Genomic DNA, 13105 nt, shown 5'->3' on the forward strand with positions numbered 1-13105 from the left:
TTTGCCATTTTAATTTGTTCCTGTTGCCTGTGTAGATACTGTCACATTAAAAAGGGAGACTTAGTGTCTAGGGCACTAGCTTGCGAGCTGGGCACCTCTGTTCACATCATCACGCCTGCAGATGTACTGTTGGGTGACTCTTACAATGGGCCAGTCGGTTTCTCTGCTGCCTTCCCTCCTGCCTCCGGCCAGCTGTTCTGGGAGTAATGTGCTGGAGAACCTGTGCCTGGTAAGGGTAACTACTGTAGGGTAATTTCAAGCAGGCAAGTCTGCTGCCAGCAGCAGTGAGCTGCGTGGGACGCTGAGGCTGAAATACCTAAGAGCACTTGCTCTGTTCCACATGTCATGGTTTGGCACAGAAATATGGAAAGCTGCCCACTGGAGCGGTTACAAGCATCATCTCTGGCCAGTGTAGTCTTTCTGTTACTAGAATTAAATTGCTGTATTACCATGAAAAAAAAAAAAAAAGGTACCTGAAGTAATGACTTACCTGAAGTAATTCTTGAAAGGTTTATTCTTCTGCTTTTTTTTCTCTTCATTTACCTATGGTTATTTGCACCACTGGGGGTGACAGGAAAGAGGCCTGCTCTGCAGGTTTCAAACTGGTTTGGAACCAAATAAAGGTCATTCGTAGATTTATTTGTGAAGACTCTTCTAAGTATGCACCCAGCAGCCAGGGATTGGAGTCTGTCTTGAGCTATATGTATTTGAGCTCTGTCTTACTGTGAAACTAAGCAGATTTTAAGAGGACTTGATTTACAGGACTGAGGTAGAATATAGGTTTTTCCTCTAAGTTCACACTGTTAGCCTAACTCTCACCAGTAACTGCTTTCATTGATCATAAATCTAAGAAGCTTATGCATTTCAGCAAAAGCTTGTCTTATCAGAAAAGATTTGAAAGCACCTCTGAGAAACACATAGGTTGATGGCTGGCCTTTTCTTAGGGGACAGAAGTTACAGCATCATTAGGTTGGAAAAGACCTCGAAGATCACCAGGTCCAACCTCAAACCAACACCACCATGCCCACTAAACCATGTCCCGAAGAGCTACATCTTTGAACACCTCCAGGGATGGTGACTCCACCACTGCCTTAGCCTGTTCCTGTGTTTGACCACTAAGTTCCCTCCCTATAGTTTCGTAAGTGGGCTCAATACAAGGAAAGTAGGTTATAGTGATATGGGAAAGTAGAAAATATCTGAAAATATTCTTTTTTAAATATGTGATATGCTTTAGTCTCTTCAATATTAGCTAGCTAGCCTTGTCTTTGGTAAGCAAGAGTGTAACCCCCTGCCCTTGGCAGGGCTTAAGTAGGGTCTTTATCACTTGAAGATCTGCTTCATTGTGCTCAAGTAGGGTCTTGATTACTTGAAGGCCTGCTTCATTGTTTTAGGTAAGATGGGGACAGGGGAGGAATTGTATTTGTGCAACAGACCGTGACCACGGAGGGGGATGTTACCTTGAGCTGTGGTCACGAGGGGAGACACTGCCCAGCTGTCCCTAAACTGCGCACTCTGGAGGATGGGTTCAAAAGGACAATCATGATGACTATCGAGGAACTCTTATTTCCTCCCCAAGACCACCAAAAGACCCCCGACGGGAAGACTGCGCCTGCGCAAGGGGGAGGAGATCTAATTTACATCCGAAGCGGGACAGAGTGATAAATATGTAAATATGTAAGCTTTGTTGCTTTAAATAGGACGCAATTACCGCGGCTGGGGGTGCCAGCATCCTTAGGGCACCTGACCCTCGCTGCACCCAGCGCTGCAGAGCTGTAATAAACATATCTGCTTCACAATCAACTTGGATTGCGGGGTTCTTTTGCAGATCAATAGCTTGTGTTACCTTCTAATGGTTCTTCCTGGCCTCACATCTATTCATGTAATAACTAAACTGCCCAGACTTAGAGAGCTTTAAACGGAGGACTGTGACTGCAGAAGAAAACCGGGTGCCTGCCTCAAAGGAAAGGCAGCGCTCTCCAGGACCCTCGCGCTTGCCTGGGAGTAAGGCTGAACACCAGAATAGCTCTTGGAACCCTGCCCAGGGCAGCAGAAAGGCCGAGCGCGCCGCAGGACGCTGCAGCTTCGCCCGGCTCCGCGGCCGACCGGGCCTTCACCGCGCAGAGCCCTCGGCAGCGTCCCTGCGTTCGCCTCGGGCCTGTGAGGAACGCGGGATGAGCAAGAGCACGCCACAAAAAGCCGAGCCTGGGCGAGACTGGCCGCTCGCCTGCGGCCCTTGCAGGCACGGCACCGGCCCCGCGCACCGCCGCAGCCCGCACGGCCCTGCCGCCCGGGGGCAGGCGGCGCCGCAGCGCCCCGCCCCGTTCCCGCCGCCTTCCGGGGCCGGGCCGGGCCGGGGCTGAGCGGCGCCGGGATGGTGCTGCCGAGGGCGGGCGGCGCGGCGGGTCGGTTGCCACCGCCGCTGGCCGCCCTCTCCCAAGTGCTGCGGCTGGAGCGGAGCCGCCGCACCGGCATCGTGTTCCCGCTGCAGAAGCTGGAGCGCTACCTGGCTCCCGGCGCCGACACGGCGCGGTTCCGTGTCTTCCAGCCCGGCCTGGCCGCCCTGCAGCAGGCCGAGGCGCTCTTCAGGGCCAGCCGCCACCACACCATCGACTACGTGAGCTCCGCCGTCCGCATGGACCATGCCCCGCCGTCGGCCCTGCCCGAGGTCAGGGCGAGCCCGCCCCCCCCCCCCCGCCGCCGCCCCCCTTCCGTGCCCCTCCGCTGGAGGCCGTGGCCGTGCTGGGACAGCGGCTTCCCAGGGCCGGGGCCGCGCCGGCCCCGCCGCGCCGTGGGCTGGGCCGAGCCGCCGGGGACACTCTCGGGGCAGCGCTTGGGGCGGTCAGCGCTGCTTTTTTAAAAAAATCCCTTCTCCGTTGTCGCTGGGCGATACGGCTCGGCGGTCGGTGTGCCCAGGACAGCAGTCCGTGGCGCAGGACGAAGCTGTCCTCAGGCGCTGGTGCCGAAGGCTGCCAAGTGACCCGGCCCCACTGCAGCAGGAGGGGGGGTACCCCCTGCCCGCACACGCCGGGTGAGGGGTGTAGAAATATTTACTCTCTCTGCCTCTCCTTCTGCAGGTGTGCTTCGTCGGCCGAAGCAATGTGGGGAAATCATCTTTAATCCGTGCTTTGTTTTCACTGTCTCCAGAAGTGGAGGTCAGAGTGTCAAAAACTCCAGTAAGTGATGTTTTTAACTGCCCTCCCTCTTGGTCGGAAGATGGTGCCAACCCAGAGGACAGGGCTGAGAAGGGCAGGCGGGAAACAAGCTCTTGGGTGACTGGAGGGGGCAGGAGAGCGTGCCAGCCATGGGAGCCGGCTGGCGCAGGCCTTGCTCTAGCAAAGGAAAGGGTGGAAAGAGCCCAGCTTGGCTCTTCAGCTACGGCCGGCACATGTGCTGGACAGGAGGGTTGTGTAAAGTGAGCGGACGTGATGTAAAGCCCTTTGGGAAGAACCAAGCACAAGGACCCATGAAGGTATTTTTAGTCTGTTTTAATGATAGAGCCACACAAGAGTTGCTACAAGGGTAGGAGACTGGGCAGCTTAAAGCACAGTAGCACCTTTGCAGCCTTCTCGGGTATGGTACTGACATGTTTTGTGGGGCATCTCCTAGTCCACTGCTTAAAACAACTTTTTACCACCCCACTTCATCTTAGGTTTTGTTTTGTTTTTAAAATGCTCTCCCCAGGGCCACACCAAGAAGATGAATTTCTTCAAAGTAGGGAAGTACTTCACTCTGGTGGATATGCCAGGGTACGGCTACCGTGCCCCGCAGGACTTTGTGGAGATGGTGGAGGCCTATCTGCAGGAACGGCACAAGTAAGGGACTCAACTGTACCTCCACAGAGTGATGAAAGCTGGCCACCTTTATACAGTGTCATGTAACTAGGTGAAAACATGTGGGAGAGGTAGCTCCTTCCAGTGGCAGTATTGATTAGTTCTGAAGTAGTTTTCCAGGGAACCTCTGTGGTGTCACTCATTCATGCTTACACAGATCAAAACAACAGAAAAGACTGAGGTGCAGCTCCACGCATGGCTTTTCTTGGCTCTTCCCACATCCTGTGTTGCTTGTTCTTGATTATGAATTTGGAAGTAGCAGAGGAGGCATGAAATAACGGTCGGGATTATTGTCGCTTGTATTTCTGGCAGCTTGAAGAGGACTTTTCTATTAGTTGACGGTGTAGTAGGACTCCAGAAAACAGATCATATTGCAGTAGAGATGCTAGAAGAGTTTGGGATTCCTTATGTGGTAGGTAACGCTTTGTTCTTGTGTCGGTTATAAACTACAGATAATCTATAAAGGTGTGCACCCTCTACCTGAGCTTATGCAAGTTATGCTACCTAAATAGTACCCTCCCTTTATTTAAAATAGGCCTAAAATGTGTTGAGGGGGGCAAGTGGGATTTAAGGGATTTTTTTCTTGATTTATGAAACGGACACTTTTTTTTTTTCAGTGCTCAGCTTGAGAAGCTTGAAAAGGTCCGCTCCTTATGCAGGCTGTAGAAGGGTTTTGGTATTACACCATTTTTCCCCCTAGATATGACCCAGGTCTTTTTAGCCTGCCTTGCAAGATGGCCCAGGACTCTTACAGATGTTCCAGGGTAGCAGCAAATAGCAGTAATATTTTCTTCTTTCAATCTTCTCTCTCTGGATCTGTGCAGATGGTGTTAACAAAAATCGACCGAGCTGCCAGGGGGCTGTTGTTAAAGAATGTACTGGAGATCCAGGAGTTTGTAAAGGAGAAAACTCAGGGATGCTTTCCTCAGCTGTTCCTGGTCAGGTAAAGCTCTTCTCCATTGCTGCTGTTTCCTTTCAGGTGATGATTTCAATAGGGCAAACTACCTGAAACGGGTCGGTCTGCTCCAGAGACTTTGGTGTGCCCCAAGGACGGAGGGTGGGCTGCTGGTGGGGAAACACCCTTTTCCTTCTTCCCCCTCCTCTGCAAGCGAGTGGAGTTCAGGTCTCAAGGCTGCTTCTTCCTTTGGCCTTTCTCCGAGGGGGGCAGCAGCCCCTGTGCTGCATCCTAGTGGGCTCTGCCATTTTGTTTGGAGTCGTGTCAACAAGTAGCAAGCTGTAAGTGCTTAATTTACCAAGGCTGTACTGCACTGTGGGAGTGGGAATTTAATACAGCCATGGCCGAGTTTGCTTGTATTTCTCCAAGACACAGGAGCATCCGGCACTGAACATCCACACCTTTGTTTCCACAGTTCTCTGGAGTTTTCAGGGGTTCACTTGCTAAGGTGTTTTGTAGCCCATGTTACTGGAAACCTGCCTATTGTAGAGGCCAGCTGAAAATTCGGGATCCTGATCTGCTTGGCTCATCCAGAACAAAAGGTACCAAAACCAGAAGTCTGAATTTTTGCTGTAAATAACCCAAGGTATAGAATTTGGTTTTGGATAAATTTGTGTAAATTTTTTGATAAATTAATATTTAATAAATTCATCGATTCAGGAAGTTTGCACTAGTTTCAATACAGCATTTCCTCTCCCTCCAGCTGAATGCTCAAAAAGCTACCACTCTATGCCCAAGCTCTGCTATTTTTAGGATGCTAGAGACAGTCTTGTAATCTCATGAATAGAAAGGCATTTAGTTAAGAAAAAGGAAAAAACTATAGCCCTAACATTACACAAACTACTTGCCCAGTTGAACCATAACACAGAGGTTTACTTCTCTCAGCTTACGTAGCGGGGGCCAAAAACCTAGCACCTGTGCAACCTGCCTGTGCTAAGGCGAGCTAGAGTGGAAACAGCCAACATGTTGTGTGTGAGGGTGTGTTGAGGAATTCTCGCCTGCGTTACTTTTGTAACTCCTCTGCCTTCTGCATTCAATAGGTGCAGCGTGATAGCAAGCCTCGCGTGCATACATCGAGTTGTCCCTGTTCGGGTGGATGAAGGAAAGGACACATCTTTAATGGGATCTGCTTTCTGATCACTGTTGGCTTGAAACAGAGTGGAATAAATGACTGACACTAGGGGAACTCTCTTCTTCTGCACTTATTATCAGTCAGTGCTGCATCCACCTTCTGTTTTAAATCCAGCACGAAGTTCTGCAGCTGCCCTCGGATGAATTGCCAGAGGTGAGACACAGCGTCCATTGTCTGCATCTGTTCTGCCCTGGCAGCTGAAGCACAGTACTGGTGTCCCGTACTCTTTCGGGGCACGGTGGCAGCTCACAGAACTCTGTCCCACAGCAGCTGTGTCTGGCTGAGAGCACCTGAAGCTGTCCCGTTACAAGGTGCAGAACCGGATGAAAGGACTTGCCATTGCAACAGCAGTAGTTGTACAGGAGAACTTCGACCGCAGCTCTTAAGGGCCTATGTCAGAGTCTGGCACTCAGTCATGCCGTGGCTTAATATTGCCAAATGTGGGTATGCAGTTGTCAAAGTTACTTCCATTAAGTGTTTAAACCTCAAGAAAAAGCAGTGCTTTTGTAAAGAAGGTGGTATCTATAGTGTTTTCTCTCATTACGGAATTTCTGGTAACTCTCAGACTAGACATGAGGTGAGGTCTGTTTTCAGGATACATGTAAGAAGGAGGGGGCATGAGGAATGCAGTACAAAGATGTGGATCTCTAGCTTCCACATCTTAGCAGTAATTCTCTAATTCTCTTAATATTTTACTTCTAATCCCAAAATGCTCGAGAGCAAAGCAGCCCGTGGATGCTTGATCCTAGGGGGGAAGTGCAGTAGTATCTAGACAGATGGAACGGGTGCAAGTGGACACTTACGGAATAGTTTTTCTTAGTATTTTAAAACCAGGGTCTTCCAGGTGCATTCATCATGACAAGGCTGTCATTTTCAAAGCCTCAGCCTTGACTGAAGAGCTTTTGAAAATAAAATAGCAGTTCTGTTTTTAGTCAGTTTGTTACGCTCAGAATCGGTGCCCCTGTGACAGGTAAGGTAGTAAATAAAGTCAAGTCCTCTCCTTCACTTCAACTTTCAAACTTACATTTAAGTGCCTTTGAGGGAACATGCTTTGGGTAAAAAGGTGTCTGATGCACTACCAGACTTTCTTGCCAAGTTCTTAAGGAATGTGCAGCGTTGCTGTGAGGAACTACACTTTCTCAGGCCAGGGACACAAAAGTTCTCCCTTTTCCCCCCCAGTCATTGATCAGTGGGGGGCCTAGCAGCATACTGGAGCAGTAGAGATCATTTCAGTTTTCGGTGCTTTTGATGTCCTAAATTGTTTGCGTTGTATGCATCACGCTGCAGACACCCAACATTGCCTTGTAAGCTTTGCCTCTTCTGCACCTGTCATTTACAGAAATGATGCTGAGTACAGGCTTCTATGGAAAAGGATTTTACCTTGTGCTTCTCTCTGGTCTTTCAGCAGCACTTTCTCCTTTCTCTTCCTCTACTGCTGGTCTAGTCTGTCACCATAACCCTGGCACTACAAAGCCAGTGTTTTGACCATATTCTTGCAGCAGTTCTGTAGAGTCGCTATAACGTAGAATGCATTTTAGTAGAGACCTTGACCAGATACTGCATCAATAATTCTATTAATATTAACAAAGTAACCTAAACGGGTGTCTTGGGTTATTTAAGAAGCGGGGTGGAGGTTTGCAGGTAGATATTTCAGATTTAGCCTCCCTGAGGCATTTACACAGAGAGGTGATGTGCACTAAGGCAGAAAGAGCTCTGGTTTACTGTCACCTTGCAGGTTGTTCCAGTGTTGCCTTCTTTCACTATCTTGTCTAAACTCTTGCTCCTTGGGCTCAGCATTGGTTTCAGACTCTGCTCAGAATTACAGTGTATTACAGTAGGAGCTCTCTGGTACAGTATGAAACAAATTTTGGGTGCCAAACAAAACACGCCAAGTGTTGAATATAGACAATGCATTCTGCATTAAGTGGCGTGGCTGCCCGTGAGAAGCAAGATACTGTTACCTTAACTATCAAAGTTCCTGGCAAGAGAGGAAACAAATTTTAGCAGCAGCTCATGTTTCCAGTCTGTATCACCAGCTAATCCTACTCACAGTACCTGCTTATCCCAGCTATAACATGATACTCTATTTTATAGAGAAATTGTAGCTGTTTCTGTGCAAGCAGGGACAAACCCAGGGAGATGTACGGCTTCTTATGTCACTCCCCTGCTTTAAGTGTTTTGGAAACAGTAAGACCAGAACCCATTTACAGAAGAGGCAGAGGAGGGAGGAATAAGTTGTGCTTTTGTCCCATGCTACAAACAGGACACAAGATGAGAGGAACGGAACAGAACTAAGAACAAGCAAACTGATCTTACATTACATCCCAAAATAAAAATGTAAGTTAATAAATTGAGAGGCTGTCAGAGTTGAATTATTAAAAGAAGTCATCCTTGTGGAATTAACCAAAAGGTTTTATTAAAAAATGATTAAACAATGATTAGACAGTGGTCAAACACTCTACTACTTAACTACACTTCTAGTAATTAAGCTAGCATGTGTACAATATGCTGTAATCTAACATAAAATGTCGTTTACCTCGCTGGAGGCATTGGATGCCAGGTAAGGGATCTCTCGACCTCAAGGACTATCTTTGAGAGGCATCAAGGGGAGATCACTGCTGTGCAAGGGAGCTCAATGGGCTGTGGTGGCTGCAGGTACTTATGGCGTAAAGTGGTTGACTTGTAGTCAAACTCCCCTTTGGTGTACGTGTACCTGTACAACCCCAGCAGCTGTAGTTTCATCTGGTCCCAGCTCAGGCTGGTACTGGTAGCTCTTGATAAACCATGACCTAAATTCCTTAAGTTCCTCAGAAGATATGGCCTGGCACAATTTCTCAAGGTCTACAACAGGGCTGATTTCACTCGGGCCTACTTGTTGGTGATGCCTGAACCAAAGTACTGTCAATTCAGAGTGGCTGCACCCATCACAGAGGTGTGACTTACCCCTACAGCCCTCTGTGTAAGAAGCCACCCTCTCCACAATACACCTTAGCCAGTCCCGTAGCTTCCTTTTATTCTCATCTGATGCATTCCCAGCCAGTCTGGATCTAAAAACACCACCACCAGACAGTAAAGTAAGCATCCCTTCCTTTCCTACACAAGTGATTTTAATACTGGGCTTGGTGACTGCAATTTGATCTGCTCCTAAGAACTAGCCACAGCATTAAGCCTGCATGCACAGATTTATTTTAACACTGATTTAACACTGTCCAAGCACTTGTTAAATACTTGATCTCTAACTACTTATAAGCATCTCTTATATAAGCACAGAAAACTGTTTTGCTCAATAAGGTAACTATTGAGCAGCTATCAACTGTTTAGGTAAATAAACAACAGACTTTTTCAGAGAAGGTAGTTCACGTTTTTGTGTTCTACAATGGTATTTGAACACCTTGTGGCACATTTACAAAGTTTATACAAGACAATGTATGTACCACTTGCACAGAAATAGCTGCTTAAACCAGTAGTTTCTTTGAAAAACATTGAGAATGATGGAAAACATATTATGCCAGTAAGTAGTAAGGTGCCGGGGGGGGAAGAGGGTGGGGAATAAATCTTAGCACTATTGCTGCTAACGCTGTTCCCCCATAACTTATTCTCCATTGGTTCTTGTGTGATGAATGCAGCACTGCTGGACTGTTGCCCTTGCCCCTGGTGCAAGTGCAGAACATGATGTCTTGGGATGGCACCAGCCCTGAGCTCCCTCAGGAAAGGCTGTTTAGACTCAGACACCAGAAGGCACTGTACTCATTCATTCCTTGGGATCCTTCAGTGCTTCATCAAGACTCTCTCTGGCTCTATTCTCCAGCATGTTCTTGTTTCTCTAGTGGCTGCACCTCAGCTGCACTCTTCCTCCTTCCTCTTCAGCTTCCTAGCAAAAAAACATCATTCAAATTTAACTTAGCAAGGCATTTATTGCACTAGAAGGGTGAGCCTCCTACTGGAGACAATGGACTTTTCTTTGTACGGAAAAATTTCTTTGAGACAAAACTTTTTCTTAAGGCAAAACCTGATGAAAGCACAAGAAACTTGTATTTCTCAAGCATCAGCAAAACTAGCTTAACTATTCACAACAATTTATGAAGGATGTAAGCTACAAAACAGGGCAAAACAAATGCACTCAGACTGAGGCCCGTGTCGATTCCGTGGGACTTCAGAACCACAGCTGCCTTTGTGCTCAAAAACAATAAAACCATTGCACTCATATTTAGAGATTCTTTTTCTTCTGAAAAAAACAGGTGGTGCGGGAAACCTAGTATTCAGAAATTCTAGGTGGAAAAAACAAAATAAGGAACAATACCAGCAAACCTTGGGAAAGAGTTGGCAGGTAGATCTGTGAGCAAGCCAAGCGTGACGACAGTTTGCACACTGTCAGAAAGTACTGCTGACAGCTTTGTCCCACAGCAGCCAGGGCTCAGGGGGCCAAAGTATTTACAATGTTTGGGATAAAGGAGTAGTTTTGGACAAACTTTATAAAGACCATTCTAACAGAAAAATACTTCTTTTAATTCCCTCCTTAGTAGCTCCCCAATGTGGCTCCCAAGGCATACTTAAGAGGCATTTGTTCTAAACCTAGCTCTCTAAAGGAGTACTTCTAAGAAATTCACAAAAAAATAAGGAACTTAAAATTATTCCAAAAAAATAACAAGAAACATGTTTTTATAGTATAAAGCATTTCAATGTTAAAAGTTTCTTTAAGAAACACTTAACAGGTGTCCAAGCTGATGAGGATAAAAAACAAAGAAACACAGCTCTTTTTGCAGCTGCAGAAATACAAGTTAAATGGCATGGGGCATAGGCTCTTCTTTTATAACAGCTGAAAAGTGCATTACTTAAGCAACTGATCTGTGTCCACTTCCTTTGTGTGCCCCTCCTCTGACATTTTTGACCTAACAGCAAGAAACATATCAAAAAATTATAAAATCATTTATATCGATATTGACAGAAGTCAAGTGTTAGATAGAAAGGAAAAGAGGGTTTATGAGTCACGTTGTACTTGTTCTTTGGCTTACGGGAAGTCATTCTGAGCTGTGCTTGGGCCACGACAGTGAGGCACTGCCACAGTGAGGACTTCTAAATACCACTGCAGACTCCTGCACTGAACGCTCAGGTGCAGCGGGAAGCGAGCAGCACACACACAAGTTACCACAACACACTCGCACTGATTTAAGTCCTGCTTTTGATGAAAGGGCATACTCCGTCCCCTGAATTAAATTCCGTTTCAAAGGTGCGGCCATGGGAAAGTGCCGTGCTTGTGGGGGTTACCTTCAGATTCCAAGTCGTTTGGTCTTAGTCAGTCAATTGTGCTTCAATCTGTGAAGTACTGAGGGCTGGGAAAAAGTGAAACTTAACTGAAAAGGTTGCACATCTATTCCTGTTTCCTTAATTCCAGAGCTCATAAAGAATGTATTTTCTTTTTCGTTTTCCACCTTCACTGTCAAGAACAGCCAGAGCATCTAATTCCATCTCTTTACAGCTGCCAATGGTTTCACTTACCAGCTCTTTGCCCTGAGCATACGCCAACATTCAGAGCCATCAGTTACTTCACTGAAAAAAAGACTAAATCCATTCCCCTTCCTGTATGTTATTTACTATTAAAAGCATAATCTCAAGTTCATTGATCTAAAATAATTCACCGTGTTAGAAAGCAAATGCTCTTCATTCACAGTGCTAAAATTCAAACCACCTACCAGCATGGATGCATATTTATATGGATGCATATAAAGCAGGAGGGAAGAACTTACCCAAAATCATTCTAAAAGTAGAGACAAGAATAAAGACCAGTCTTTTGTCTCAGCTAGGCCAAATTGGTTCCACATGCAAGCAATGAAAGAAGCTGTCCTCCCTTTCTACATATACTGAGCCCGTATTTAAAACCTTAGCATGTTGTAAGAGCACGTACCAATGCCATCAGGAACCACAAGTTTACTTTCACCTTTTTTTTTTTTTTTAAATGGTCTAAGAGCTTGTAAAGTCGTAAGTATTTAGATTTCAGATTACAAGGATATTTACTTCCACAAAGCCTCTTCCTGACAGGGCAAGGAACTCTGAGCTGTAACTGCACCAGTACCTTACCTTGTATTGTTAAGTTCCATCTTCGGTTTCTCCTGACCAGACCTGGGCATCAGCAAAGTTTACGTGTTCTTTCCCAAGTCACAGATGATCTGAAAGGGAAATTCTAGAGTTCATTTGAGATCCTTTTTCCATAATACCCTGTCATGAAGCAAACTGCAAACTTTCAACATCTCTGTACCACGAAAAAAATAAAGTAAAAGCCCAATGACTTCCATGTGGCACTAGCGTTATTTTTCCTAAAATGAAAGGCAGAAATTGAAATCACTTCTGAGCTTCGATACAGCACATCCACTGTTTTTCATATCTTCAGAATGCACGGATTTATACTCTGCATATTACAAGTGCACAGAAACTCAGCTTCAAGTCACAAACCAACCCCCAGCCAAAGGCAAAGAGGAAGATGCTCTCACATTAGCTGTTGCATAATTATCTGTTGCAAGGATAAATGTGCCTTCTTCACAAGCTTTGAGAAGAGAGGTCAGTGAGGGTGACAGCGGGTTGGGAGCGTGTAACAGACCACCCAACCAGGCTAAGAAAGTGGATGAACACTTCTTCCCTCTTTAAGCAACTGCAGGAAGCCTCTGTATCAGATTTTGGTTCTCACGGGTGAGTTGAACCTCCCTGACATCTGCTGGAAGGACAACACAAGATGCAAGCAGCCAAGATTTCCATGGGGTGTCAGGAACAGCTTTGTGATACAGGTATCGGATGGGGCAGCCAGGGGTGACACACAGCTGCATCTGCCGCTCACTAACAAAGGAAGAACTCGTTGAGGACAAGGTAATCAACTTGGCCGTAGTGGCAATGAAATAGTGGAGTTGAAGATGCTGAAGGGAGTGATGAAAGAGAGTAGCAGATCCTGGACTGCAGCTTACTCAGGGAATAACTACATGGGATCCCATGGAAGGCAGCTCTGATGGGTAAAGGAGGTCAGGAAAGCTGGCAGGTCTTTGACGAGAGGATCCTCCAAGCACAGGAATGCGCCATCTTCATACTTGGGAAGACAAGTAGGCATACTAGGAGATTGGTTTGGCTGAACTGGGAACCCATGATGGTGCTCCAACATAAAAAAGCAGCATATATGAGGTGGAAACAGGGACAGGCTACAAAGGA

At 46.6% G+C, this 13105-nt stretch overlaps 1 protein-coding gene across 1 annotated transcript; it reads left to right on the forward strand.

Moving 5' to 3' along the window:
- Positions 1–2371: 2371 nt before the first annotated feature.
- Positions 2372–7091, forward strand: GTPBP8 (GTP binding protein 8). The gene is made up of 7 exons (XM_086464095.1): positions 2372–2665; positions 3075–3173; positions 3682–3812; positions 4143–4242; positions 4655–4773; positions 5201–5327; positions 5826–7091. The coding sequence occupies exons 1-6, from the start codon at positions 2372–2374 to the stop codon at positions 5283–5285; spliced, it is 828 nt and encodes a 275-aa protein (XP_086320221.1). The 3' UTR covers positions 5286–5327; positions 5826–7091.
- The last annotated feature ends 6014 nt before the right edge of the window (positions 7092–13105 follow it).

The sequence above is a fragment of the Leptosomus discolor genome, chromosome 1 (assembly GCF_034619465.1).
Source record: "Leptosomus discolor isolate bLepDis1 chromosome 1, bLepDis1.hap2, whole genome shotgun sequence".
In the NCBI taxonomy this organism is placed as follows: Eukaryota; Metazoa; Chordata; class Aves; order Leptosomiformes; family Leptosomidae; genus Leptosomus; species Leptosomus discolor.